The following is a 26,352-nucleotide window of genomic DNA, read 5'->3' on the forward strand; positions in this document are numbered from 1 at the left end:
CCTCTGTACTGAGTGACCGGAGAGAATCGCTTTATTACCACCATTAACCTGCAGTCTGCTGTCAGTTAGTCATTGACTACCCGAGTTTCTGACCCCCTTATATCTTTTAAAAGACATTTGAAGACTTTAAAAAGGTTATGACTCTACACTACCTTGCAAATGTTTTGCATTGACTTGCAAAAAATATTATATCATATCATACTGAACTGTGGTTATGTTATATACAGTATATATATATAGATCAGCAATAATATTAAAACCACCTCCTTGTTTCTACACTCACTGTCCATTTTATCAGCTCCACTTACCATATAGAAGCACTTTGTAGTTCTACAATTACTGACTGTAGTCCATCTGTTTCTCTACATGCTTTGTTACCCCCTTTCATACTGTTCTTCAATGGTCAGGACCCCCACAGGACCACCACAGAGCAGGTATTATTTAGGTGGTGGATCATTCTCAGCACTGCAGTGACACTGACATGGTGGTGGTGTGTTAGTGTGTGTTGTGCTGGTATGAGTGGATCAGACACAGCAGCGCTGCTGGAGTTTTTAAACACCTCACTGTCACTGCTGGACTGAGAATAGTTCACCAACCAAATATATCCACCCAACAGCGCCCCGTGGGCAGCGTCCTGTGACCACTGATGAAGGTCTAGAAGATGAGCGACTCAAACAGCAGCAATAGATGAGCGATCGTCTCCGACTTTACATCTACAAGGTGGACCGACTAGGTAGGAGTGTCTAATAGAGTGGACAGTGAGTGGACACGGTGTTTAAAAACTCCAGCAGCGCTGCTGTGTCTGATCCACTCATACCAGCACAACACACACTAACACACCACCACCATGTCAGTGTCACTGCAGTGCTGAGAATCATCCACCACCTAAATAATACCTGCTCTGTGGTGGTCCTGTGGGGGTCCTGACCATTGATTGTAAGTTCCATCACAAATGCTTTGCATTCCCTTAGAAAAATGTGCAAAAAAAATTGCACAATATTATAACATAACCATAACATACTAACAAAGATGATGACACTACGTTCCCTCACAAACAATCGTGCAATATCATATCATACAGAGGTAATGGTAATGACAGTGCTTTCTCTTCTCTAGCAAATGATTTGCACTCTTACAGATCTGTGGTGGTGGATCGACCATTGACCAAGCCCTGGGGAAGTGTGAGAAGGGCCCTCTGAGGGACCCATGGGCGTAGGTGAGTCTTGGGTGAATAACGGAGGACGTTGGACGTGGACATTGCACTGATTGATGATCTGTTTACGGCAAATCTCAAAAAAAAAAAGTACATATACAGTGTATCACAAAAGTGAGTACACCCCTCACATTTCTGCAGATATTTAAGTATATCTTTTCATGGGACAACACTGACAAAATGACACTTTGACACAATGAAAAGTAGTCTGTGTGCAGCTTATATAACAGTGTAAATTTATTCTTCCCTCAAAATAACTCAATATACAGCCATTAATGTCTAAACCACCAGCAACAAAAGTGAGTACACCCCTTAGTGAAAGTTCCTGAAGTGTCAATATTTTGTGTGGCCACCATTATTTCCCAGAACTGCCTTAACTCTGCTGGGCATGGAGTTTACCAGAGCTTCACAGGTTGCCACTGGAATGCTTTTCCACTCCTCCATGACGACATCACGGAGCTGGCGGATATTCGAGACTTTGCACTCCTCCACCTTCCGCTTGAGGATGCCCCAAAGATGTTCTATTGGGTTTAGGTCTGGAGACATGCTTGGCCAGTCCATCACCTTTACCCTCAGCCTCTTCAATAAAGCAGTGGTCGTCTTAGAGGTGTGTTTGGGGTCATTATCATGCTGGAACACTGCCCTGCGACCCAGTTTCCGGAGGGAGGGGATCATGCTCTGCTTCAGTATTTCACAGTACATATTAGAGTTCATGTGTCCCTCAATGAAATGTAACTCCCCAACACCTGCTGCACTCATGCAGCCCCAGACCATGGCATTCCCACCACCATGCTTGACTGTAGGCATGACACACTTATCTTTGTACTCCTCACCTGATTGCCGCCACACATGCTTGAGACCATCTGAACCAAACAAATTAATCTTGGTCTCATCAGACCATAGGACATGGTTCCAGTAATCCATGTCCTTTGTTGACATGTCTTCAGCAAACTGTTTGCGGGCTTTCTTGTGTAGAGACTTCAGAAGAGGCTTCCTTCTGGGGTGACAGCCATGCAGACCAATATGATGTAGTGTGCGGCGTATGGTCTGAGCACTGACAGGCTGACCCCCCACCTTTTCAATCTCTGCAGCAATGCTGACAGCACTCCTGCGCCTATCTTTCAAAGACAGCAGTTGGATGTGACGCTGAGCACGTGCACTCAGCTTCTTTGGACGACCAACGCGAGGTCTGTTCTGAGTGGACCCTGCTCTTTTAAAATGCTGGATGATCTTGGCCACTGTGCTGCAGCTCAGTTTCAGGGTGTTGGCAATCTTCTTGTAGCCTTGGCCATCTTCATGTAGCGCAACAATTCGTCTTTTAAGATCCTCAGAGAGTTCTTTGCCATGAGGTGCCATGTTGGAACTTTCAGTGACCAGTATGAGAGAGTGTGAGAGCTGTACTACTAAATTGAACACACCTGCTCCCTATGCACACCTGAGACCTAGTAACACTAACAAATCACATGACATTTTGGAGGGAAAATGACAAGCAGTGCTCAATTTGGACATTTAGGGGTGTAGTCTCTTAGGGGTGTACTCACTTTTGTTGCCGGTGGTTTAGACATTAATGGCTGTATATTGAGTTATTTTGAGGGAAGAATAAATTTACACTGTTATATAAGCTGCACACAGACTACTTTTCATTGTGTCAAAGTGTCATTTTGTCAGTGTTGTCCCATGAAAAGATATACTTAAATATCTGCAGAAATGTGAGGGGTGTACTCACTTTTGTGATACACTGTAGATGCCTTGACAGAAAAGAAAAAAGGTGTGATATCAAATCATCTTAAACTGTGGTTATATATTAAAAATAGTAATGGTTTTATGTTTTGCTTTCCCATTGAAAAAGTGCATTCTCTTGGAAAAATAATTGCACAATATTATATCATAACATGCAGAGTTTAAGAGGCCGTGTTTAAAGAAAAAGGAAAGATAATGACACTACATCCCCTTGCAAATGTGTTGCATTCCCTCACAAACAATCATGCAATATCATATCATACAGAGGTAATGGTAATGATAATGACAGTGCTTTCTAGGGTTAGGCTTTCTCTTCTCTAGCAAATTATTTGCACTTCTTTGCAAAAACGTGTAATATTAAATCATACTGAGTTCCTAACAGACCGTGGTTGAGTAAAAACATAAGGTAATGGTTTTATGTTCCTTCACAAATGTTTTGCAGTCCCATGCATAAAAATTCATTCTCTTGGAAAAAAAAAACAAAAGAGTAATGACATTGTGTTCCCTTGCAAATGTTTTGCAGTCCCTGAAACAAAGAAAAGCTCAATTTAAAAACCAAGAAACCCCAGTGTCCTGCACAGAGCCCTGACGTCAGCCCCACTCAGCAGCTCTGGGATGAACCGGAACACCAACTGGCACAAATTCCCATACACAGACACGCTTCAAGTCCTGTGAGAAGCTTCTCAGAACAGCGACTGTTATTCTAGCTAAAAAGATCACACACAGGGTCACTGTTTTAATACCTTTTTAAATTGGGATGTCCAACAAGCTCACGGTCAGGTGTGTAGTTTTCAGTAAAATAATCCAATGTGTGTGTGTGTGTGTGTGTGTGTGTGTGTGTTCAGGACATGGAAGCTGTACGTGAGTTCAGAGTCTTACAGAGCAGCAGCATCACAGCCTTCAGTTCCACATTAGATCAGGAGGTGATTTTATTTGTATTCACTTTATTTCTATTATTGTCACGATCACTATAATCACATTCTCACGTGACCTGCAGGAACGACTTTCTGTCTGGCAGATGAGCTTAAATGCAAATGGAAAATAATATGATGAATTTTATGGGGTTAAATTTGTGATGTGAAGAAAAAACCTTCAGATAGGGGCCTAAGATATTTTAAAAATAATATAACATATATAATAATATAATAAATGATCAGTTCAAATTTTATTGATCTACTCATAATTTCACAATTGACATTCAAACAAATACAAAACTCACTCACTCACTGGGTGCTGGAGCCTATCCCGGCTTTTCAATGGGTGCAAGGCACACAGTAACAGCCGGTCCATCACAGGGCACACACATACCCACACACACACACACACCCATAGGGCAATTCAGTGTCTCCAATTAACCTGACTGCACGTCTTTGTACTGTGGGAGGAAACCAGAGCTCCCGGAGGAAACCCACACAGACACGGGGAGAACATGCAAACTCCTCACAGAAAGGACCCGGACCACCCCGCCTGGGAATTGAACCCAGGACCTTCTTGCTGTGAGGCAACAGTGCTACCCACCAAGACATGGTGGTGGTGTGTTAGTGTGTGTTGTGCTGGTATGAGTGGATCAGACACAGCAGCGCTGCTGGAGTTTTTAAACACCGTGTCCACTCACTGTCCACTCTATTAGACACTCCTACCTAGTCGGTCCACCTTGTAGATGTAAAGTCAGAGACGATCGCTCATCTATTGCTGCTGTTTGAGTCGCTCATCTTCTAGACCTTCATCAGTGGTCACAGGACGCTGCCCACGGGGCGCTGTTGGCTGGATATTTTTGGTTGGTGGACGATTCTCAGTCCAGCAGTGACAGTGAGGTGTTTAAAAACTCCAGCAGCGCTGCTGTGTCTGATCCACTCATACCAGCACAACACACACTAACACACCACCACCATGTCAGTGTCACTGCAGTGCTGAGAATGATCCACCACCTAAATAATACCTGCTCTGTGGTGGTCCTGTGGGGGTCCTGACCACTGAAGAACAGCATGAAAGGGGGTAACAAAGCATCTAGAGAAACAGATGGACTACAGTCAGTAATTGTAGAACTACAAAGTGCTTCTATATGGCAAGTGGAGCTGATAACATGGACAGTGAGTGTAGAAACAAGGAGGTGGTTTTAATGTTATGGCTGATCGGTGTACAATATAATTATATTATAATAGGTGTTCCGTTTTAATTTTATTTTATTTGATCATAATAAAAACGCCTCTTTGTCGCCCCCTGCTGTCGCTAGAAAGAACGCCATGCTGTGATCGGTGGTCTACAGTAGTTATTATACAGTATTTATCTATTATATTAAACAAAAATGAACTAGAATGTTAGAACTTTGCTTCTGTTGCTTCTCAATAATGTTTACATTAAGATCTTTCACTTACATTACTTTCCTAATAATGTGTTGTCATTATTTTGGGTCCCAGTAAATGAAGCGCTGGAATGAAAACGTTGTCCTGTGGTGTGACATCATGTCCAGTGTTGTGACATCATCACTGTAACCAAAATAAAACCTCTTTTCTAAAGGTTGGGTTCCTCTGATCCTGGTGTGTGTTTGATTTAAATTGCTGTGTAACTGAAGTATAAAAGAAAAGAGAGAATTTATCATCAGGATGTGACGGGTTTATAAGACGCTTCCACTCATGTGAGAGATAAAAAAGCTCAGAGTAAAGAACAGAATTAAAATAATAAACACAGTAAATCTTCATTGTAGTTTATATAAAGGGTTAAACCCTGAACAGCTCTGATCCAGATTTAACATCATTATTATTACTGATTCTGTTTATTTTAGTGACACGTGATGTCACAGTGCAGGACACTTTCTGTTCCTCTCTGTCAAAAAAGTGAAGAGATCCGGTCACACCAGCAGTTCAGCACAATTTTGACTTTTAACATCAGAATTTCATTAAATCATGTACTCATCAATGAGCTCATCCTTAGATGTTATTAATACAAAATGTTTTATTTTTATGGTTCCAACATTTTAAAACAAGTACACATATCATTGTAAATAATTCAGCAGCTCAATCTGCCATGTTAGGAAATAGTGCAAATTTAATGCAGGTAAAACACAGGCAGCAGGTCCCAATTTGTCAGGATGTGACTAAATTTGGAAAGACTACAGGATGGAAGAACAGACAGGTCCCCTCCAACCCCTCAAGATTTTACTGATGTACTGGTGTGGACACAAAGTTGAAGTTGAGGTGAATAGTCGGATATCTTGAATGTGCACGGACATTGAGGGACATGTCTAAAAGTGACACTGGGTGTGTGTTGGACGTGGCTTATCAGGTCCAAGTGGCGCGGTTGATTGAAGTGGTACGATTTTGTTTTGGAATGTAAATGAAGCCTCAAATATTGAACTTTTGGGGGTTTGATGCTTATTTATTTGAAGCAAAATGGCCAGAATGAACGAGATTAGGAATTAGGATTAGTTTATACAGTATAAACATTTTCTCCCAATTTATCGTAGTCAGTTTTTCTCTCCCTGCTGGTGGATCCCTGATTGTAGGTGAGGAGGGTATATCGCTTCTCACGCCTCCTCCGACCCGCCCGCAGCCCTTAGCGGAACCCTTTTACACCCATGCACTCTGCACAAACGCCTCTATCTGCCAATCAGGGTCCTTACACAGCATTTGAAGACCCCGCCCACATAGTCCGGTCATCCCGCCCTAGCAGAACTGTGTCTGCTGCAGAAACTGGCAATTATGCCCGACCAATTATGGCAACGCCGAGTTTCGAACCGAGAAGTGTCAGAATCTTGGCGCTGATGTGTGATTATCCTGCTGCGCAAATAAACATTGTTGATGTTGTAATATTACAGAATATAAATATTAAAATACTGTGTGTGTGTGTGTGGGGGGGGGGGTTTGGGTTAGAGGGCTGAGGTTTAAGAATCACAGTTCACTACTGCTTTATGGGATCCCTACATCCCTGTGATATAGGACGTGGCTCATCAGGTCCACATGGCGCAGTCGGTCGAAAAGCTGCCATCAAACAGGAACGGAGCAAAGACAGAACGTTACAGTTTGTTCCAAATACGAAAAAAATGGTGACAGAGATGCACAAAATGCTAATGAAAGTGTGTTCGGTACGGATGCTGTGAGCCATAAGTCTGTGTACGATCGGTTTAAACACTTTTGCCTTAAGGAGGTCGTGCAGGGATCGAGGTTTGTGGACGTCTCAGAGATTCAGACCCACATGACGGCAGCTCTGATGGTGATTCCAAAAATAGATTGTACGACAGTTTTCAGAAGCTGTAGGAACGTTATCAGAAGTGTGTCGTGTCTGATGGACGTGACTTTAAAGGTCAATAAAGGTGTTTTTATTTTGTAGATTCGGTTTTGTTGTTTTACCGAACGTTTTGTCCACACCTCATGTACGGCCACGTGTATAATGCATGACGCGCTCCGTCAGCTCGGTTACTCGAGGCTCTTATTGATTTTTAAAATACATTTAAATATTAAAGAGCAACACGAGTGTAGAAATATCTAATGATGTCTTACGAATAAATTACAAGTATTAAGTTTAAAAATAAGATATAAAAACGGCTTTTTGGCTTCATGACATCACACAGCTTGAACCTCCGCTGGCTAATGGTGTGAGATATTGGGAGTACTGGGGATTAACAGTGGCTGGTCTTAAAGTCCTTCACAGTTTACACTGCATCATATCAAATTATTCCATAAAACATCAGAACTTTACTACAGTACTTTTACAAATCTAACTCCCGACGGTGCTTGTTCACTTTTCATCTCTTTTGGTTCCTGGAATGTTCTGGAATGTGCTGGTGTGTTTTGCAGGAGCATCTTTCAGGTTTATTTAGGAACTGAACACATATGTACCATAAAGCCGGTTCGGTTTGTGCTCGAGTCCTTCAGTCACGTCAGAGCTTTGATGAGCTGAAGCTTGGGTACCTGGGGTAAAACTGTGCCAGATCAGGCATCCTGACCACATTAATAATAATAATAATAGTGCAGCAAAAAGACACAAACCATGATGCTTCCTCCATCACACTTCGTATCCAATAATTTCTCTACTGCTGCAGACCTCCACTCCTGACCGAGGAGGGTCGTGACTGACACAGGTCCCCTCTGACACGTGTTCACCTTTACCAGGTTCATATGGAGATCCGTATCACGCACGGAGAGTCACGCACCGATCTCAATTATTCCCCGTCTCTGTGCTGTGCAGTGCCATCGATCAGCCAGCAGAGGGCGGCATTTGCAGCATTACATTTCTGTCTAACGTGTCCATCAAACAGTGTCCTGGAAAAACGTTATCCTAGCTGCGAAGCGTGGTGAAGAAAGCACCGTGTTTGGGGAATAATGGTGAACTTGCATTTAAGGAATTTAACCAAATCGACCTACAATTATGGCTGAATACAATATGAGCAGTTGAGGGTTAAGGGCTCTGCTCAGGAGTCCAAGAGGGGCAACTTGGTGGATGTAGGGTGTGAACCGGCAACCTTTTGATTACGAGCCCACTACTTTTAACTGCTGAGCTACCACTGCCCTTAATGTACCACAAAATAAATTAAAATCAGACCACATTTTAACAGTAATTATTAAATAAATCTGATTTATACTGAAGGATTCATCATCAAGTTTTTTGATCTTGGGTTTGCAAGGCCACCATCCACTCGACAAAAAAAAACAATGCCTTAAATATTATCAAACAGCATCGGATGACGATATTTTAGACACGATCGTAGTTGATAGTCAGAAAACCCCCCAGAAAATCCTCACTTCCATCCGAAGTCCATTCCAGCCATCCTGTAGAACCTCAGATTGTGCGGCCGGTAAAACTTCCTGAGCAGGCGAATCACCTCGGGTTGGACGCGTACGTGAGTCCGGCCCTTGGTCTTGCCCAGGCAGTGCGGCTCGCCGCTGCCCTCGGCTTTCTTCAGGCACGGGAAGCCCTTGGTCCTGTTGAAGTAGAAGTGCTTGTCGGTGATGATGCGCTGCAGACCCAGGAAGTCCTGAACGCGCCCCAGCTCGAAGGCGGGGTCGCCCACCAGCCGCTCGCCGTGCACGAAGTGGATCTGAGAGGGCGAGAAATGAGCCAGCCAGCGCTCCAGGTGCTGGGCGTACAGGCCGATGTAAAGCGGGCTCCAGGTGAAGTCCACCTGACCGGCCGACCTGTTCCTGAAGGCTAGAGTCTCGAAGCTGGCCACGCCCGGCGTCTTGGAGGCGATCTGGGTGTAGTCGGAGATGGCGCGGGTCACCGGGTCGCGCACCACCACGATCAGCTTCACGTCTCGGGACATGGCGCGGACGCGTGCCGGAGTCTCGGCGCTCACGAAGTACCGCGGCGTCTTCTCCATCACGATCTGCCCGTCCAGCGCCTTGGGCATCATGCTCCTAACGGGACAGAGGAACAACAGTGAGACATTTATAAATGTACCGTAATCAAGGTCTGTTAGGATTGTACAGAGGGGGGCGCTCACGTGGCACAGCGACCTGAAGCCCTCGCCCACCACAGATACGGAGCTTTCTTGGGAACCGTGGTTTCAGGGAAGGCACTTAGCCTGAGTGCCCGCCCGTTTACCTACGCCAGTTACGGAGCCAGAAAGTCTATTAGCGCCGCGCATTAATAATTCAAGCATCCTGTTTTTTTTAGATTAGATTAGATTCAACTTTATTTGTCATTACACATGTTCAAGTACAATGCAACGAAATGCAGTTTAGCATCTAACCAGAAGTGCAATAAGCAGAAAGTGCAGAATAAACAGTATTTATGATATACATTATTTACTGTGGGTAAATAGCAGTAAACAGGATCTATAAACTATACTATAAACAAGATATGTAGCTGAAAACAATATACATATTAAGGTGCAGATTAATATTAAGGTGCTATGCAGGTTAAAGTGATTAAGGTGCTATGGACACGATCAAGGAATGAGTACGTAAAAACATAATAAACAGATGTATACAGTATATATGGGATTTATGTACAAATGAGGTATGTACCAGTGAAATTCAAGCGGAAAGAGGATAAAAATGATCATGTTTGTAGTGGGGGGGGGGGGGGGGGGGGGGTAACGGGGGACAGAGTTCAATATGGAGACAGCTCTGGGGAACAAGCTGTTCCTCAGCTGTTACGACTCTTAGAGAGACCCTAGAGCGCACCACTACTCTTCATTTAGCAGTCGCTGCTTTTCTTGTACAGAGATGCCAATCAAATGCCAGGCTATTAAAACCCCGAATCAGAAAAGGTTTGACTTTGATGAAGCTGAGATATTTCATCTCCATTCCTGCATTTCAGACCTGCTTAACGTTCCAAAAACAGTTGGGACGGTAAAGCATTTACCGCTCTGTACCGTCTCCGTTCCTTCTCACGACACTTAAAAGACGTTTGGGCACCGAGGACGCCGAGCGATGACGTGTTTCCGTTATTTTGTCCCGTTCTTCCTGCAAACACGTCTTAATGTGTGGAACAGTTCAGGGTTCAAGATTCTCCTCACGTCCTCAATCGGGGCAGAAAAGTTGGGACGGAGGCAATTTAGGGCTAAAAACAGCGTCAGAGTCTCTGAGGAGCAAAGATGATCAGAGGATCTCTAGTTCGTCCACAAATGTGAGAGAAAATGATTCAAATGTTTAAAAATGACGTTCCTCACAGAAAGATTGGAAGGGATTTGCATGTTCTCCCTCTACAGTGCAGAATATCATTAAACCATTCAGGGAATTTGGAGGAATTTCAGTACGTAAAGGCGACAGCTTTATGGTGACCATGTACAGAAGTGGCATCGACTTCTCTGGGCTCGGGGGCATCTGAGATGGACCATCACACAGTGGAAAAGTGTACTGAGATCTTTCTGGAAGAAATGGACACAGTGGGATAGGGATAGGATTAGGTTTAGTGTACGGGTACTAGACCGGCCTGCCTGACGTCCTGACCTGCACCCCACCTTGTTCACCTGTTCTGATGGGTTAATCATGTTGTAACCCAACTTTAGATCCTACAGAGTAGCAGTAGGATTTAAGATCAGTGATGTCCTGTAGCGCAGGGCACATACACATGGAGAAAACACCCCCTTGTGGAAGGCTTTATATTATATCTTGTAAACCACAGTGGGATCAGATCAGAGCAGAACAGAACAGAGAGAGTAGGATGCATCGTTCGTGTTGCCTGGGCCTCTGATCATGACTGTACATACGAAAGTATTCAAACCCCCTGGTTATTACACTTCAAACACCTTTTATAAGCACCGCTCTCATTCCCTGGAGATTAGAACTCATTCTCATCCGGATTTCGTTCCAAGATTTGCGTTTGAGATAAATCCCAGCACTATGCATGTTTTCCAGAAGATCAGAAGCATCTACGTTGTTAACCCCTCTGCGTCGTGTTTAATGATACCCCAGCGCCCCGGGGGAGTCGGAGAGAGGGGTCGCTCCTAATTGAGACTGCATTACGTCTCTCTCTCTCTCTGAGGTATTCCGAATGAGCCGAATGGTGCCGTGGGTATCGATCGGGACGGCGGTATGGTAATGCGGGCCTCAGCTGGTATGTGGGGGGCAGGTGGGTCCCGTAGACCGGGCGCTCCGTGGCCTCATCAGCAGCCTGCCGCACCCCACATGTGAGCCAATTAGCATGTGGTCTGCTCAGGCGCCACACGGGACTGAAGCTAAATCTGTAAAAAACTATCGTTTACTGTATTTGTACTAAAATTATTGTTTGCATTTGTTTTATTAGATCTCATGCACAGGGAGGATAAAAGTATGGAAGAATTTAAATAAATGTGTATTAGTGTGATTGCAGTAGTTCTTTGTCTGGCTTTAATCGTCCAAAATTTTCAAGATATTGACGCTGACTCTAAATCGTCCGTACTGCTGATGTCGCCGCGGCTTGTTTACAGTTTTTGGATGTGCGCACCTGTTCACCTGCGTTCAATTCTCCTCCCAATCTTGTCGTATCTGATTCCCCGATGCAGACCAACACTCCTGACCGAGGAGGGTGGTGACTAACACACGCCCCCTTCTACATGTGTGCAGCACCAACCACATCTTTTCACCTGCACCAGGGTTCATATGGAGATCTGTATTGTGCACAGAGTCACGCACTGATCTCTATTGTCCCCCGTCTCTGTGCAGCACCACGATCAGCAAGCAGAGATTATTGATGAATTTTAATTCATAGAAAAATGCTGGAGGATGTTTACTGGATTTGATTCTCCAATATACACCTAATTGTAACATCCGTTCTTCCAATAACAGCTGATCAGAACTGCACTGAGATACGACTAATGCCAAGTTCACACTACACGACTGGATCTCTTGTAATCGGGAGTCTTTCAGGTCGGTGTGTATTTCACACTACACGACTGATCGGTGATAGGGGGGTCACACACTACACCATCTATCACCAACTGGAATCGCAGGTGAGCTTCTCTGGTCTCCCAAACTACGTTCTGTCACGAAAACAAACACGAGAAGTTTGTGCGCTGATGTGCAGCATAAAATCTAGGAGAAAAATAAATGAATCTGAGTGGATTTGGCAACACGAACAGTATGGATTGTTCTGTAGTGAGTTGGAGGTTAATAAATATTTTTTGCAATGCAGCGTGGGTATTTTGTAGAGAACTATAAGGTCAGAAATACTGTAAAACTCGTGTGTGTGCTGATGTATTCTGATATAAACTATATTACGCCCCTGTCCCACCTGTTTACACTCTTCTCCTGCGTTACCCCTCACACCGTATCTAACATTCTCATTGGCTGTTCGACACAGCGCTCACTGCCAGTCGGCCGACTCCAGATATTTGACATGCTAGATATATAACTTTAGAGCCGCTCGGATCGAGTTGTTGAGTAGTTCACACACAGCGATTAAGAGCCGAGTTTCGATCGCCGAGCAAACGCCGAGTTGCTCCCGAGCCGGCAAATCTAGCGCCGAGCGAAAATCAGGGCAAAAGTCGTGTAGTGTGAACCAGGCATAATATTGAGCAGAATGAAGTTCACCCTATTGGTCCTCCACTACAGTCCCAGTTTCTTATGTAGCCCCTTGCAAAATGCAATTGCCCACTTCTGTGTTTAAGTCTCAGCTTACATGCACAATGATCGGCTGGTCCAATGGGTGAGAGTGCCTGAGGAGATTCCTCATAACTTCTGCAATTTAGTCATATCCAATGAACAATAGGGTAATTACATACAACCAGATTGAAAGGAAAATGCATTAAAACGTTATTCCTTTTTACAAGAATATTATTACTATTATTATTAGTCCTGTTTTACTCAGGTTATTGTTGTAATGCTGTTAACTTTAAGCATAAACAGTTTTAGTCGTTCACGTCCGAGGGAGAAACCTTGATCTAAAGCTCCAACTAGTCCAGTCTCCAGTAAACTAAACAAACCAAACACACACGTCAAAACCACGCCGCGTGAATCCACAGCTGCAGATTTCATCAATTATTTCAGTTCTAAACGCGTGTAAATAATTCACGTTGTACAACTAACCACGTGTGTGTGTGAGTGTGTGTGTGTGTGTGTGTGTGTGTGTGAACCCAGTCATCCATTTCAGTGTGTGGTGACCATTAAGGTTCCAGTCGATTGTAACAGTGCCCCGTCCACTTCCCGTAGATATCCATCATACAGGGGCGCCGTTTAACACCCACACACCCACACACACACACACACACTCACACACACACACACATACACACATACACACATACACACACACACGCACACACACTTCCCTCGAGGCGCCTAATGAGAACTGAATTATAAACTAAGTGTCTGAGCTTTATGGTGATTTTATAAACTCTACCAAACACACCTGAACCCCCCTCCCCCACCTGAACCCCCCTCCCCAACCATTGCCAAATGAGACACAGCCACAACTAAAAGTACCAGCCAATGAACCGATAGGTACCGATACATTGTCTAACCAATTGAGGTTTAGGGGCCTTGCTCAAGGGCCCAACAGTGACAACCTGGCATCGGTGGGGCTTAAACCACTTTGATTCTTAGTCCAGTACCTTAACCGCTGAGCTACCACTATCTACGCTTCATTCTGTACACACTACAACAGAGTGGCTTTATAGACTCGGAGTGCGTGTGCTTGACCGGCCTGACTGCCGTCCAGATGTGTCTCTATCATCAAGAGGAGAATCAGATGATGGCGAGCACGGACTGTCGAGCAGCTCAAGTCTCGTATCGAGCAAGAAAACTGCAACCATTAGTGTCCTCAGTTCCACACACATTGAAAAGTGGAATGAATAGGAACACTGATGGAACACTGATGGAACACAGGGGGGGGGGGGGATTGGGGACACACACGCCCCCTTACGCCCCCGTCCTGACTTTTTTTTTTTTAAATGGGGTTTGTAAATGAAAATAATAATACCACATTCTTTTTTGACCCACATTTCTCTTGAAGACTTATTAATATAAAAAAATTGTACAGTGAATTGTACCCACCGTGACCCTGACCAGGATAAAGTGGTAGTAAAACAGACAATGAATGAATGTTTATGTGCCACCCAAATGCCCCGGCGGTTAATACATGTAGTGCAGCTGCAGCATATCAGTCAGTAAACCATCATTCGGATACCGACGGTGCGTCTGTGTGGGTGAGAATCACGTTAACATGACAAGAACAAACGCCCTCCCTCCCCAAATTCTGCCCCCAGTACCGGCGGTCATGGGTTAAACTCCTACCCCCCACCCCCCTCCTCTCGCACCAGATCAATATTATTGATACAGCAGAAACTGAAACTGTACACACGGGTGTTTTAACCCCCCCCCATCAGAACTGATTTAGGGCAGAACAATAACCCTAACGACAAAACAAACGACTGACTGACGCTTTTGGGTTAAATTATTCATCACAGCGCAGAGGAGAGACTTAAACCTCATCAACCTAAAACTGGATCTCGTTTGTCCACAAATGTGTGAGAAAACGATCCACTCAACACTAGCTGATATAACCACATGGGTGAGGGATTAGTTTATCAAACCTTTATCAGCTCTACAATACAGAGTTACTGCACTAATCATACTTAACACTTTACTGTGCAAACAAGAAGCCTTATGTTAACCATGTCCAGAAGTGGCGTCAACTTCTCTGGGCTTGGAGGCATCTAGGATGGACCATCACACAGTGGAAACATGTATTGTGGTCAGATGAATCAACAATCCAGGTCTTTTTTGAAAAAAATGGACGCCGTGTGATCCAGACTGCTATCAACAACACGTCCAAAAGCCAGAGTCTGTCATGGTATGGGGGCGTGTCAGTACCAGGGTCTGTCATGGTATGGGGGTGTGTCAGTACCAGGGTGTGTCATGGTATGGGGGTGTGTCAGTACCAGGGTCTGTCATGGTATGGGGGTGTGTCAGTACCAGGGTCTGTCATGGTATGGGGATGTGTCAGTACCAGGGTGTGTCATGGTATGGGGGCGTGTCAGTACCAGGGTCTGTCATGGTATGGGGGTGTGTCAGTACCAGGGTCTGTCATGGTATGGGGATGTGTCAGTACCAGGGTGTGTCATGGTATGGGGGTGTGCCAGTACCAGGGTCTGTCATGGTATGGGGATGTGTCAGTACCAGGGTGTGTCATGGTATGGGGGTGTGTCAGTACCAGGGTGTGTCATGGTATGGGGATGTGTCAGTACCAGGGTCTGTCATGGTATGGGGATGTGTCAGTACCAGGGTCTGTCATGGTATGGGGATGTGTCAGTACCAGGGTCTGTCATGGTATGGGGATGTGTCAGTACCAGGGTGTGTCATGGTATGGGGATGTGTCAGTACCAGGGTCTGTCATGGTATGGGGATGTGTCAGTACCAGGGTCTGTCATGGTATGGGGGTGTGTCAGTACCAGGGTGTATCATCGTATGGGGTGTGTCAGTACCAGGGTGTGTCATGGTATGGGGGCGTGTCAGTACCAGGGTCTGTCATGGTATGGGGGTGTGTCAGTACCAGGGTGTATCATGGTATGGGGTGTGTCAGTACCAGGGTGTGTCATGGTATGGGGGTGTGTCAGTACCAGGGTGTATCATCGTATGGGGTGTGTCAGTACCAGGGTGTGTCATGGTATGGGGGCGTGTCAGTACCAGGGTCTGTCATGGTATGGGGGTGTGTCAGTACCAGGGTCTGTCATGGTATGGGGGTGTGTCAGTACCAGGGTGTATCATGGTATGGGGTGTGTCAGTACCAGGGTGTGTCATGGTATGGGGGTGTGTCAGTACCAGGGTGTGTCATGGTATGGAGGTGTGTCAGTACCAGGGTGTGTCATGGTATGGGGGTGTGTCAGTACCAGGGTGTATCATGGTATGGGGTGTGTCAGTACCAGGGTGTGTCATGGTATGGGGGCGTGTCAGTACCAGGGTCTGTCATGGTATGGGGGTGTGTCAGTACCAGGGTCTGTCATGGTATGGGGGTGTGTCAGTACCAGGGTGTATCATGGTATGGGGTGTGTCAGTACCAGGGTGTATCTGGATTTGCAGCAGCCCTTTACCCTCTCTGGTCCTGCACCCACAGATTTAATCTCCTCTTGATCACATGATTAATGACCGGGCGGCTCCACCAGCGCTCTGGGGGCAGGAACGACCCGAAATGTGCCCTCGGCTCTTCTGTAAAACCTCATCGAGTGTTCGGTACCGATCATTATCACCGTGGCAAAAGTGACTTTAATTAATGACAGGTGAGCAGGGGGGTGTGACCATGCTGTGAGCTCCATGTGTTCCTCCAGAGATGACATTAGGGAGAACCCCCCCCATGTACTGAGCCTTTTGTACCCATTTTAGGAACACATTGTGCCCACAGTGACACTGAACAGGATGGGATGAGGCAGTTATTAAAGATAAATGTGCCAGGTTTTATTTATATTTTAGAAAGTAAACTGTTTAAAATGCTACCAGATATATGTTACCTGTAACAGGTCTGTAGCAGGTGTGTGATGTTACCTGTACCAGGTGTGTACTGTTACCTGTACCAGGTGTGTACTGTTACCTGTACCAGGTGTGTGATGTTACCTGTACCCGGTGTGTTAACAGTGCCAGGTGTGTAATGTTACCTGTACCAGGTGTGTAATGTTAACAGTGCCAGGTGTGTAATGTTACCTGTACCAGGTGTGTAATGTTATCTGTACCAGTTGTGTTAACAGTACCAGGTGTGTAATGTTACCTGTACCAGGTGTGTAATGTTACCTGTACCAGGTGTGTTAACAGTACCAGGTGTGTAATGTTACCTGTACCAGGTGTGTAATGTTACCTGTACCAGGTGTGTTAACAGTACCAGGTGTGTAATGTTACCTGTACCAGGTGTGTTAACAGTACCAGGTGTGTAATGTTACCTGTACCAGGTGTGTAATGTTACCTGTACCAGGTGTGTTAACAGTACCAGGTGTGTAATGTTACCTGTACGAGGTGTGTAATGTTACCTGTACCAGGTGTGTTAACAGTACCAGGTGTGTAATGGGCCAGTGATAGCTCAGTGGTTAAGGTACTGGACTAGTAAACAGAAGGTTGGTGATTCAAGCCCCGCCACCACCAAGTTGCCACTGTTGGGTCCCTGAGCAAGGCCCTTAACCCTCAATTGCTCATTGTGTTCCGCTCAGTGTGTAAGTCGCTTTGGATAAAAGCGTCTGCTAAATGCTGAAAATGTAAATGTAAATGTAATGTTACCTGTACCAGGTGTGTGATGTTACCTGTACCCGGTGTGTTAACAGTGCCAGGTGTGTAATGTTACCTGTACCAGGTGTGTAATGTTAACAGTGCCAGGTGTGTAATGTTACCTGTACCAGGTGTGTAATGTTAACAGTACCAGGTGTGTAATGTTACCTGTACCAGGTGTGTAATGTTAACAGTACCAGGTGTGTAATGTTATCTGTACCAGGTGTGTAATGTTAACAGTACCAGGTGTGTTAACAGTGCCAGGTGTGTAATGTTACCTGTACCAGGTGTGTAATGTTACCTGTACCAGGTGTGTAATGTTATCTGTACCAGGTGTGTAATGTTAACAGTACCAGGTGTGTAATGTTATCTGTACCAGGTGTGTAATGTTAACAGTGCCAGGTGTGTAATGTTACCTGTACCAGGTGTGTAATGTTAACAGTACCAGGTGTGTAATGTTACCTGTACCAGGTGTGTAATGTTAACAGTACCAGGTGTGTAATGTTATCTGTACCAGGTGTGTAATGTTAACAGTACCAGGTGTGTAATGTTACCTGTACCAGGTGTGTAATGTTAACAGTACCAGGTGTGTAATGTTATCTGTACCAGGTGTGTAATGTTAACAGTACCAGGTGTGTTAACAGTGCCAGGTGTGTAATGTTACCTGTACCAGGTGTGTACTGTTACCTGTACCAGGTGTGTTAACAGTACCAGGTGTGTAATGTTACCTGTACCAGGTGTGTAATGTTATCTGTACCAGGTGTGTAATGTTAACAGTACCAGGTGTGTTAACAGTACCAGGTGTGTAATGTTACCTGTACCAGGTGTGTAATGTTAACAGTACCAGGTGTGTAATGTTATCTGTACCAGGTGTGTAATGTTAACAGTACCAGGTGTGTTAACAGTGCCAGGTGTGTAATGTTACCAGTACCAGGTGTGTTAGTGTTACCTGTACCAGGTGTGTAATGTTACCTGTACCAGGTGTGTAATGTTAACAGTACCAGGTGTGTAATGTTACCTGTACCAGGTGTGTAATGTTAACAGTACCAGGTGTGTAATGTTACCTGTACCAGGTGTGTAATGTTATCTGTACCAGGTGTGTAATGTTAACAGTACCAGGTGTGTTAGTGTTACCTGTACCAGGTGTGTAACAGGTGTGTAATGTTACCTGTACCAGGTGTGTAGCAGGTGTTTAGCAGGTGTGTTAGTGTTACCTGTACCAGGTGTGTAGCAGGTGTGTAGCAGGTGTGTTAGTGTTACCTGTACCAGGTGTGTAACAGGTGTGTAATGTTACCTGTACCAGGTGTGTAGCAGGTGTTTAGCAGGTGTGTTAGTGTTACCTGTACCAGGTGTGTAGCAGGTGTGTAGCAGGTGTGTTAGTGTTACCTGTACCAGGTGTGTAGCAGGTGTGTTAGTGTTACCTGTACCAGGTGTGCAGCAGGTGTGTTAGTGTTACCTGTACCAGGTGTGTAGCAGGTGTGTAGCAGGTGTGTTAGTGTTACCTGTACCAGGTGTGCAGCAGGTGTGTTAGTGTTACCTGTACCAGGTGTGTAGCAGGTGTGTAGCAGGTGTGTTAGTGTTACCTGTACCAGGTGTGCAGCAGGTGTGTTAGTGTTACCTGTACCAGGTGTGTAGCAGGTGTGCAGCAGGTGTGTTAGTGTTACCTGTACCAGGTGTGTAGCAGGTGTGTAGCAGGTGTGTTAGTGTTACCTGTACCAGGTGAGGCCGCGGCTGTAGTGCCGATCAAAGAAGTGCGGTTCAGCACCGAGCGCTCGAACATCCGGGTGCAGGCGCAGGAACTCCAGCAGCGCGCGCGTCCCGCCTTTCTTCACCCCGATGATGAGCGCGTGCGGGAGTCTCCGAGCTCCTCTCCAGTCCTTCCCTAAACTCCCTCCGTCCGCCCCCGTACTATCCACCCACCGGGCCCCGTCCTGCCCGGGTTCGAGTCCCGTTCCGTCGCGGATTAATCGGGAAGTTCGTGTTAAACCGGACTCGCAGCATCTCAGGTAGAGGAGCAGACAGGAGCCCAGAACCCCCAGCCACAGCATGGCTACCAGTCTGGGTGCCAGTCTCCGGGGGTCCGGCGGAGAACCTGCCATCCCTCTGCAGGGGGGCTGAGGAACGCCATGGTGCTCCAGAACTCACCCGTTCTGAACTTTAAAGCGCGGTGAACAGGAGCGCACAGCGCGCAGGAGTCCAAACGGGTCCATCTCCAAACGCGCGGGTCCGTTTACTCCCGAAATGAAGTACAAATAAATAAAAAATACTAAATAAAAGATTAATAATAAGAGTGATCCGTGATCCGTGATCAGTGAGGGATCTGTTCTCGTTCCTGCAGTAGATCCCCGGTAGATCCGCTCTCCTGGAGACGCGTCTGACCGACTGAGCGCTGCTGGATCGCGCTGCTGAGTCTGATTGGTGGAGCGCAGATGAAGGCGGGAACAAAGAGGGAGAGTGAGCAGGTACTGCAGCCCATCATTAAGGTTCTCAGGATGGTCATGATCTCGGTGGTTCCGTGCTACAATAAATAAATAAACAAACACATTGCGACACCCCATGCATGGTATTATAGTATCCATATACGTTAGCATATATATTTAATTTAGACATGCAATGTTATGAACATAACATATACACCGACCAGCCATAACATTAAAACCACCTCCTTGTTTCTACACTCACTGTCCATTTTATCAGCTCCACTTCCCATATAGAAGCACTTTGTAGTTCTACAATGACTGACTGTAGTCCATCTGTTTCTCTGCATGCTTTGTTACCCCCTTTCATGCTGTTCTTCAATGGTCAGGACCCCCACAGGACCACCACAGAGCAGGTATTATTTAGGTGGTGGATGATTCTCAGCACTGCAGTGACACTGACATGGTGGTGGTGTGTTAGTGTGTGTTGTGCTGGTATGAGTGGATCAGACACAGCAGCGCTGCTGGAGTTTTTAAACACAGTGTCCACTCACTGTCCACTCTATTAGACACTCCTACCTAGTCGGTCCACCTTGTAGATGTAAAGTCAGAGACGATCGCTCATCTATTGCTGCTGTTTGAGTCGCTCATCTTCTAGACCTTCATCAGTGGTCACAGGACGCTGCCCACGGGGCGCTGTCGGCTGGATATTTTTGGTTGGTGGACTATTCTCAGTCCAGCAGTGACAGTGAGGTGTTTAAAAACTCCAGCAGCGCTGCTGTGTCTGATCCACTCGTACCAGCCCAACACACACTAACACACCACCACCATGTCAGTGTCACTGCAGTGCTGAGAATCATCCACCACCTAAATAATACCTGCTCTGTGGTGGTCCTGTGGGGGTCCTGACCATTGAAGAACAGGGTGAAAGGGGGTAACAAAGCATGTAGAGAAACAGTCAGTAATTGTAGAACTACAAAGTGCTTCTATATGGTAAGTGGAGCTGATAAAATGGACAGTGAGTGTAGAAACAAGGAGGTGGTTTTATATTTCAATGTTGTGTCATATCCACATATATTGAGGATACACAGCGATACCCTGAAACTGGACGTCAGTGGGTTCTGGGAGTGGTGTTGAGTTTTAAAGACGTTGAGTTCCGAGGTATTTTTCCCCATAAGGATGTTTGGGAGAACCTGTTAATGCGTCCATGGTCCCGTGGAGCTGCAGATATTTTAGTCTCATGTAAAATAATGAGGTTGTTTTTGACACTTAAACACAATAATATAAAATAACACAAATATAATATAAACACACTGAAATACAATTACTAACAGTTACACATCAATAAAAATACAATAAAAGCTGCACTAAAGTCAATCAGTAAAAACTCTGGAAACCAAATTATGATTAGAGATAATTAACACATCACAGATTCTTCTTCTCACTGTTTTACAAACTGTCCCAGCTTTTATTGAAACGTGGTTCATATTACTTAACAAGACGTGGCGGATTAAAACTGGACTTCATTAATTTGTCTTAAATAATTTGATCGTGGCCTTGAGCACTGAGGGGCGGATCAAATAACAGATGCAGTTCATCAAACACACGACGCCCCCCACCCACACACACACACACACACCCACCCTACACACACACACACACACACACACACACCCACCCTACACACACACACACACACACACACCACCAGCTGACATGTTGGTCCCTCTCCAGTCGTGATCTGTATGGACATCACTTCACCAGCCAGTTAATGTTCATGATCTCCTCACATCATGTCACGACGTCCAGATGAAGTATTATTCACCGTCTCAGATGGACGTAACGTCGTCGTAACCTGATACCACGATACACACACACACACACACACACACACACACACACACATTACACCACGTCTCAGTTTCACCTCCTGATTTACTGGGTTCCATTTCTCTGCTGCCAGATGAGACCCGGGCCGAAGGGTCACGCGTGTGAATGCGTAGATGCTTCCTAACAGTGATGGTATGAGCTGTATAACCCCGGTACCTCACACACACAGGACTTTATTGCTTTATAATATGGTTTTGTACACGTTTGTACATTTTCTGAAGACTTGATTTGATATAAAAGTCTATAAATCTCATTTTGGTGTGAGTGCTGGTTTTATTATGGTTTTATTATGGTTTTATTATGTTTTTTTTATGACTGTTTGACCTGGGCAGGTCTGGTACTGGGGTGAGTGCCAAACCTTCCTGCAAACCTCCTATAGATCTTGTATGTTGTCTAAGAGAACTTATGCTGTATTAGAAATAACATTCTACATACTGCTCCACACTGACGGGGCCCCTAATCAGTACGCATTATATAGTATGGGGCCCCTGATGATGTTTTTCCAGCACGCGTAAGATACCTGGATGACGTACGACTCCGGCCAAAATTTCCAGTACGTGACCAGAGCTGTATTTGTTGGGTGCTGCATCCCATCATGCAACACGACCAGTTTCAACATGCCATTAAAAAATGGACGGAACCTTCATACTAGTGCAGTAAACAGTATATACGTGGTTGGAGAACCACGTGTATCACCTGTATGCTTTCTCGATGCCTGTGGAGCCTTTATTATCACACAGGGGGAAATTTGCAACATTACAGAATATTCAAGAATATAGGGATCTAAAATGTTTATAAATATAATTTAAAAAAAAGAAAAGATATATTAAAAGATTTTAAAAGAAATACAAAAAAATACAAAAAAAAAATACAAAACATACAAAAAGAAATACAAAAAATACAAAAAATACAAAAAATACAAAAAATACAAAAAATACAAAAAATACAAATAATAAAAAAAAAATAAAAAAAAATAAAAATACAAACATTACAAAAAAAAAAAAAAAATACAACAAAAAAAAAATACAAAACATACAAAAAGAAATACAAAAAAAAAAAAAAATACAAAAAATACAAAAAATACACAAAATAAAAATAAAAAAACACAAAAAATACAAAAAAATTTACAAATACAAAAAATAATAAAAAATAAAATACAAAAAATAAAAAAATAAAAAAAAAAGAACAAAAACAAACAAAAATAAATAAATACAAACAAATACAAAGGATTTTTCTTTTTAAAATACAAAAATTACAGGAGGAGGGATTTGTACTATTTCATTTGGAGACAGAAGTATGTGGACACCCAACCATCAGCTTGTTGGACCACGCTGCCTTCAATACGTTTGCAGCTAAACCTGCCCTCGCTCTTCTGACGTACGATACATAAGATTTTGGAATGTGTTTCTGTGAATGGGAGACATTCACATCATTTAGACACACCGCACAGGGAACAAAAAGCCACGGTCATGTCCTGACCACGTCTTTCCTATGGCCTGGGTGTACACACCCTTCTAAAAGAGACGCAAGACCAATCTGGTTCTGAGGTTATGGAATAGGGTTCTGTTGCACCATGGAACTCAACTGATGTGATGCTTTTCATAATCATATCCACACTTCCCCAAACTAGTAACGATGACGTCATTTATCAAAAAGGTACAAAACAAAACATGAGACAGGAGGATCCAGTATCCACCAGAGCGCTCATCAGAGGAGGTTGGGTAATGGGGGGACGTCAGACGTCCATTAGGGTCGGCGAGCGTATGCCAGAGCTCACTCAGATGGGGCTTCAGTCTCAGAGGGAATACACCAGCTACATCTGCACCGGGACGGCGGGGCAGTTTAATGGTCTGTCGTTAAAACCAGAACCACACATGAGAGAACTCTGGTGGTCAGATGTGTGTGTGTGTGTGTGTGTGTGTGTCTGTGTGTGTTGAACATTTTGAAGTAGGTGGGTCACTCACGTTTTAAAATAAACATCATATCAACATCTTTGAATCTCAGTTCTGCTACCAGTCAGCTGGGCGCCCCAGCACACAAAATTGGCCACTAATCTGCTGGGTGGGAAAAGACGGGACTAAAAAAAAAGTGGACGGGGTCTCTGAGGCTGTGTAAGGACCCTGGTTTGTAGGCTGAGGCGCCTGTACAGAGGTGGAGGAATGTGGAGATCAGCGCATGACTCTCCATGCGCGAGACCAACCTCACGCACCGATCCACCGAAGTACGAGCGAATAAGAAGGGGGCACACGTCGGAGGGAGGGCGTGTCAGGAGAATATACCCTCCTCGTACACCATCGGGGCACAAAAACCAAATGAAAGAGGATTAAAGCAAGCAGGAACCTTAATCTAGTGCAGCGGCCACTTACTCGCCCACCAGGAGCTTCTGTTCCGGGATGTTAAGAACCGCCGGGCACGTGGAAGGTGAAGCCGCAGATTACCGGCCCGTATCTCAGTTATTTATAATCCCGGGAACAAATGTAGGCAGATTTGTGTGGGATTATCCCCCCCCCCCCCCCCCCCCCCAATACCTCCTGCTAAAGTGATGTTTAATCCCCACAGTTTACAACAGGCTTAATAAACAGATACACACCACACGGCCTGGCACAACGGAAATCAGGGCGGAATTTAGGTGGTAATTTGTCTGGGTTTGATGGGCGGATGGTAATAACTAGGGTCCTACTACACTCACGGGAAAATGTGCTTAATATCACAGATTACAGGGATTTAGAAAGAAAAGAGCCGCATTTCACGTCAGTTATTACATTTCACTCATAAAATAAATGATAGAATAAATAGAAGCTAAGTTAATAGTCAAATGTAAACCCAGAACATCCAGCGACGGTGCGACGCTTCATGTTCTGTCTCAAATACTAAAATCCTCCTCCGTGTTTTGACCCAAACAATCGGTTGTTAGTTTTCCAATCTCAGTTACCCGAGTCGTGTTTTTAGCTGCTTTACTTCCACATCTTGGACGCTTTGACTGAGATTGCTAACTGAATTGCCATAGGATCGCTAGGACGCCTCATAGTGCAGATTAAGCAGTAAACGTGAAGCACTTGAACGCTGCACGACTGAGAAACGTTAAACCACTAAAAACACAAACATTAAAGTTTAAATTTTATCACATTTTCACAGCCTGATAATCCGTGTTCCTCCCCGTGTTCCATCAGCGTTCCTATTCATCCCACTTTTTGATTTGTGTGAGGAACTGAGAACACTAATTTTTCTCCGTTCGTGCTCGCCATCGTCTGATTCTCCTCTTCATGACAGGAGACAGATCTGGACTGCAGGCAGGCAGCTCAAGCACACGCACTCCTGGACTTCTCGGGAAAAGTCGTCACCTTGATGGCAGCGTGTCTCCCAAAATATGCCTCAGTGTCAGTGGTACCTTCACACTGTGGGCACTGATGCCCCCCGTACCATGACTGATGTTGGCTTTTGCACGTTTCACTGATAACAGTCTGGATGGTCCTTTTCATCCGTGGACACATCTGACCACAGCACACGTGTCCACTGTCTATCGGTCCATCTGAGATTAACTCGAACCCAGAGAACTCTGAGGTGTTTCTGTATAGAATTGATGTACAACGTTCTCTGTGTGTAATAGAGGTTCAGGTTGCATTTCTTGATGCAGTGGTGGCCTGTGTTAAGTGATGATGTTTTTCTGAAGTACTCCTGAGCTCATGTGGCTGTATTTATATTTATCACCGTAGCGTGACGGTTTCTCATGCAGCTCAAAGGTCATGAACATACAACACAGACTGAGATTTCTCCAGAATCCCTGAATCTTTCCACAATATTATGTACGGTAGATGGTAAAAGATTACATTATTTGCAGTGTTGCATTGAGAAATGCTCTTTTTTAATGCGTGTCACAGGAATCAAATTCTAATTGTAGTCTCTGTTTACAAATAGAAGTAAATAATTGTAACTACTCTTACGTTTGATCATGTGTTGCTTCTACAAAACAAAACCAAAGCCATTAGTTTGTATCACGGATTATAAAACCTTAGCACTGCTTCAGCCTGAACAGGACATAAATCACCGGCGGCTCACTGGCCCTGACCTCAGGGTCACCGGTTTATAGCCGGACACTCCATCATCCACCAATCAGTTCCTGTAGCACCAAACAAAAGACGCCCGACTGACCTGCTCTATGATCCTGGAACCTACTTTCATTTGTTTCCTCCCAGTTTAGTCGTAGCCAGTTCCTCTTCGTCTGCTGGAGACCCCGATGGTGTACGAGGAGGGTATATCCTCCTGACACGCCCTTCTTTCTTATTCGCCCGTACTTCGGTGGAGAGTCCCACGCTGATTTCCACGTTCCTCCTCTTCTGTACAGGCGCCTCGGCCTACTAACCAGGGTCCTTACACATCCTCGAAGACCCCGCCCACTTTTATTTAGTCCCGTCTTTTCCCACCCAGCAGACTAGTGTCTGATTTTGTCTGCTGCACTGTCTGCACCACTTGTTACCATTTGTACCTC

The 26,352-nt window shown here is 44.9% G+C and overlaps 1 protein-coding gene across 1 annotated transcript; it reads right to left on the bottom strand.

Annotated features, from left to right (window-relative positions):
- Nucleotides 1–8,687: 8,687 nt before the first annotated feature.
- On the bottom strand, nt 8,688–19,658 carry hs3st3l (heparan sulfate (glucosamine) 3-O-sulfotransferase 3-like). The gene is made up of 2 exons (XM_063004001.1): nt 19,270–19,658; nt 8,688–9,306 (listed from the first exon to the last, which is right to left on the bottom strand). Exons 1-2 carry the CDS (start codon nt 19,656–19,658, stop codon nt 8,688–8,690), a joined length of 1,008 nt encoding a protein of 335 aa, XP_062860071.1.
- Nucleotides 19,659–26,352: the final 6,694 nt, after the last annotated feature.

Source organism: Trichomycterus rosablanca, chromosome 10, assembly GCF_030014385.1.
Source record: "Trichomycterus rosablanca isolate fTriRos1 chromosome 10, fTriRos1.hap1, whole genome shotgun sequence".
NCBI classification, from domain to species: Eukaryota; Metazoa; Chordata; class Actinopteri; order Siluriformes; family Trichomycteridae; genus Trichomycterus; species Trichomycterus rosablanca.

Coding starts and splice junctions, on each gene's coding strand:
- hs3st3l (XM_063004001.1), bottom strand. CDS start 19,658: ATGGCAGGTTCTCCGCCGGACCCCCGGAGACTGGCACCCAGACTGGTA. Junction 9,307..19,269: donor CGCGGCCTCACCTGGTACAG/GTAACACTAACA, acceptor CTGTCCCGTTAG/GAGCATGATGCCCAAGGCGC.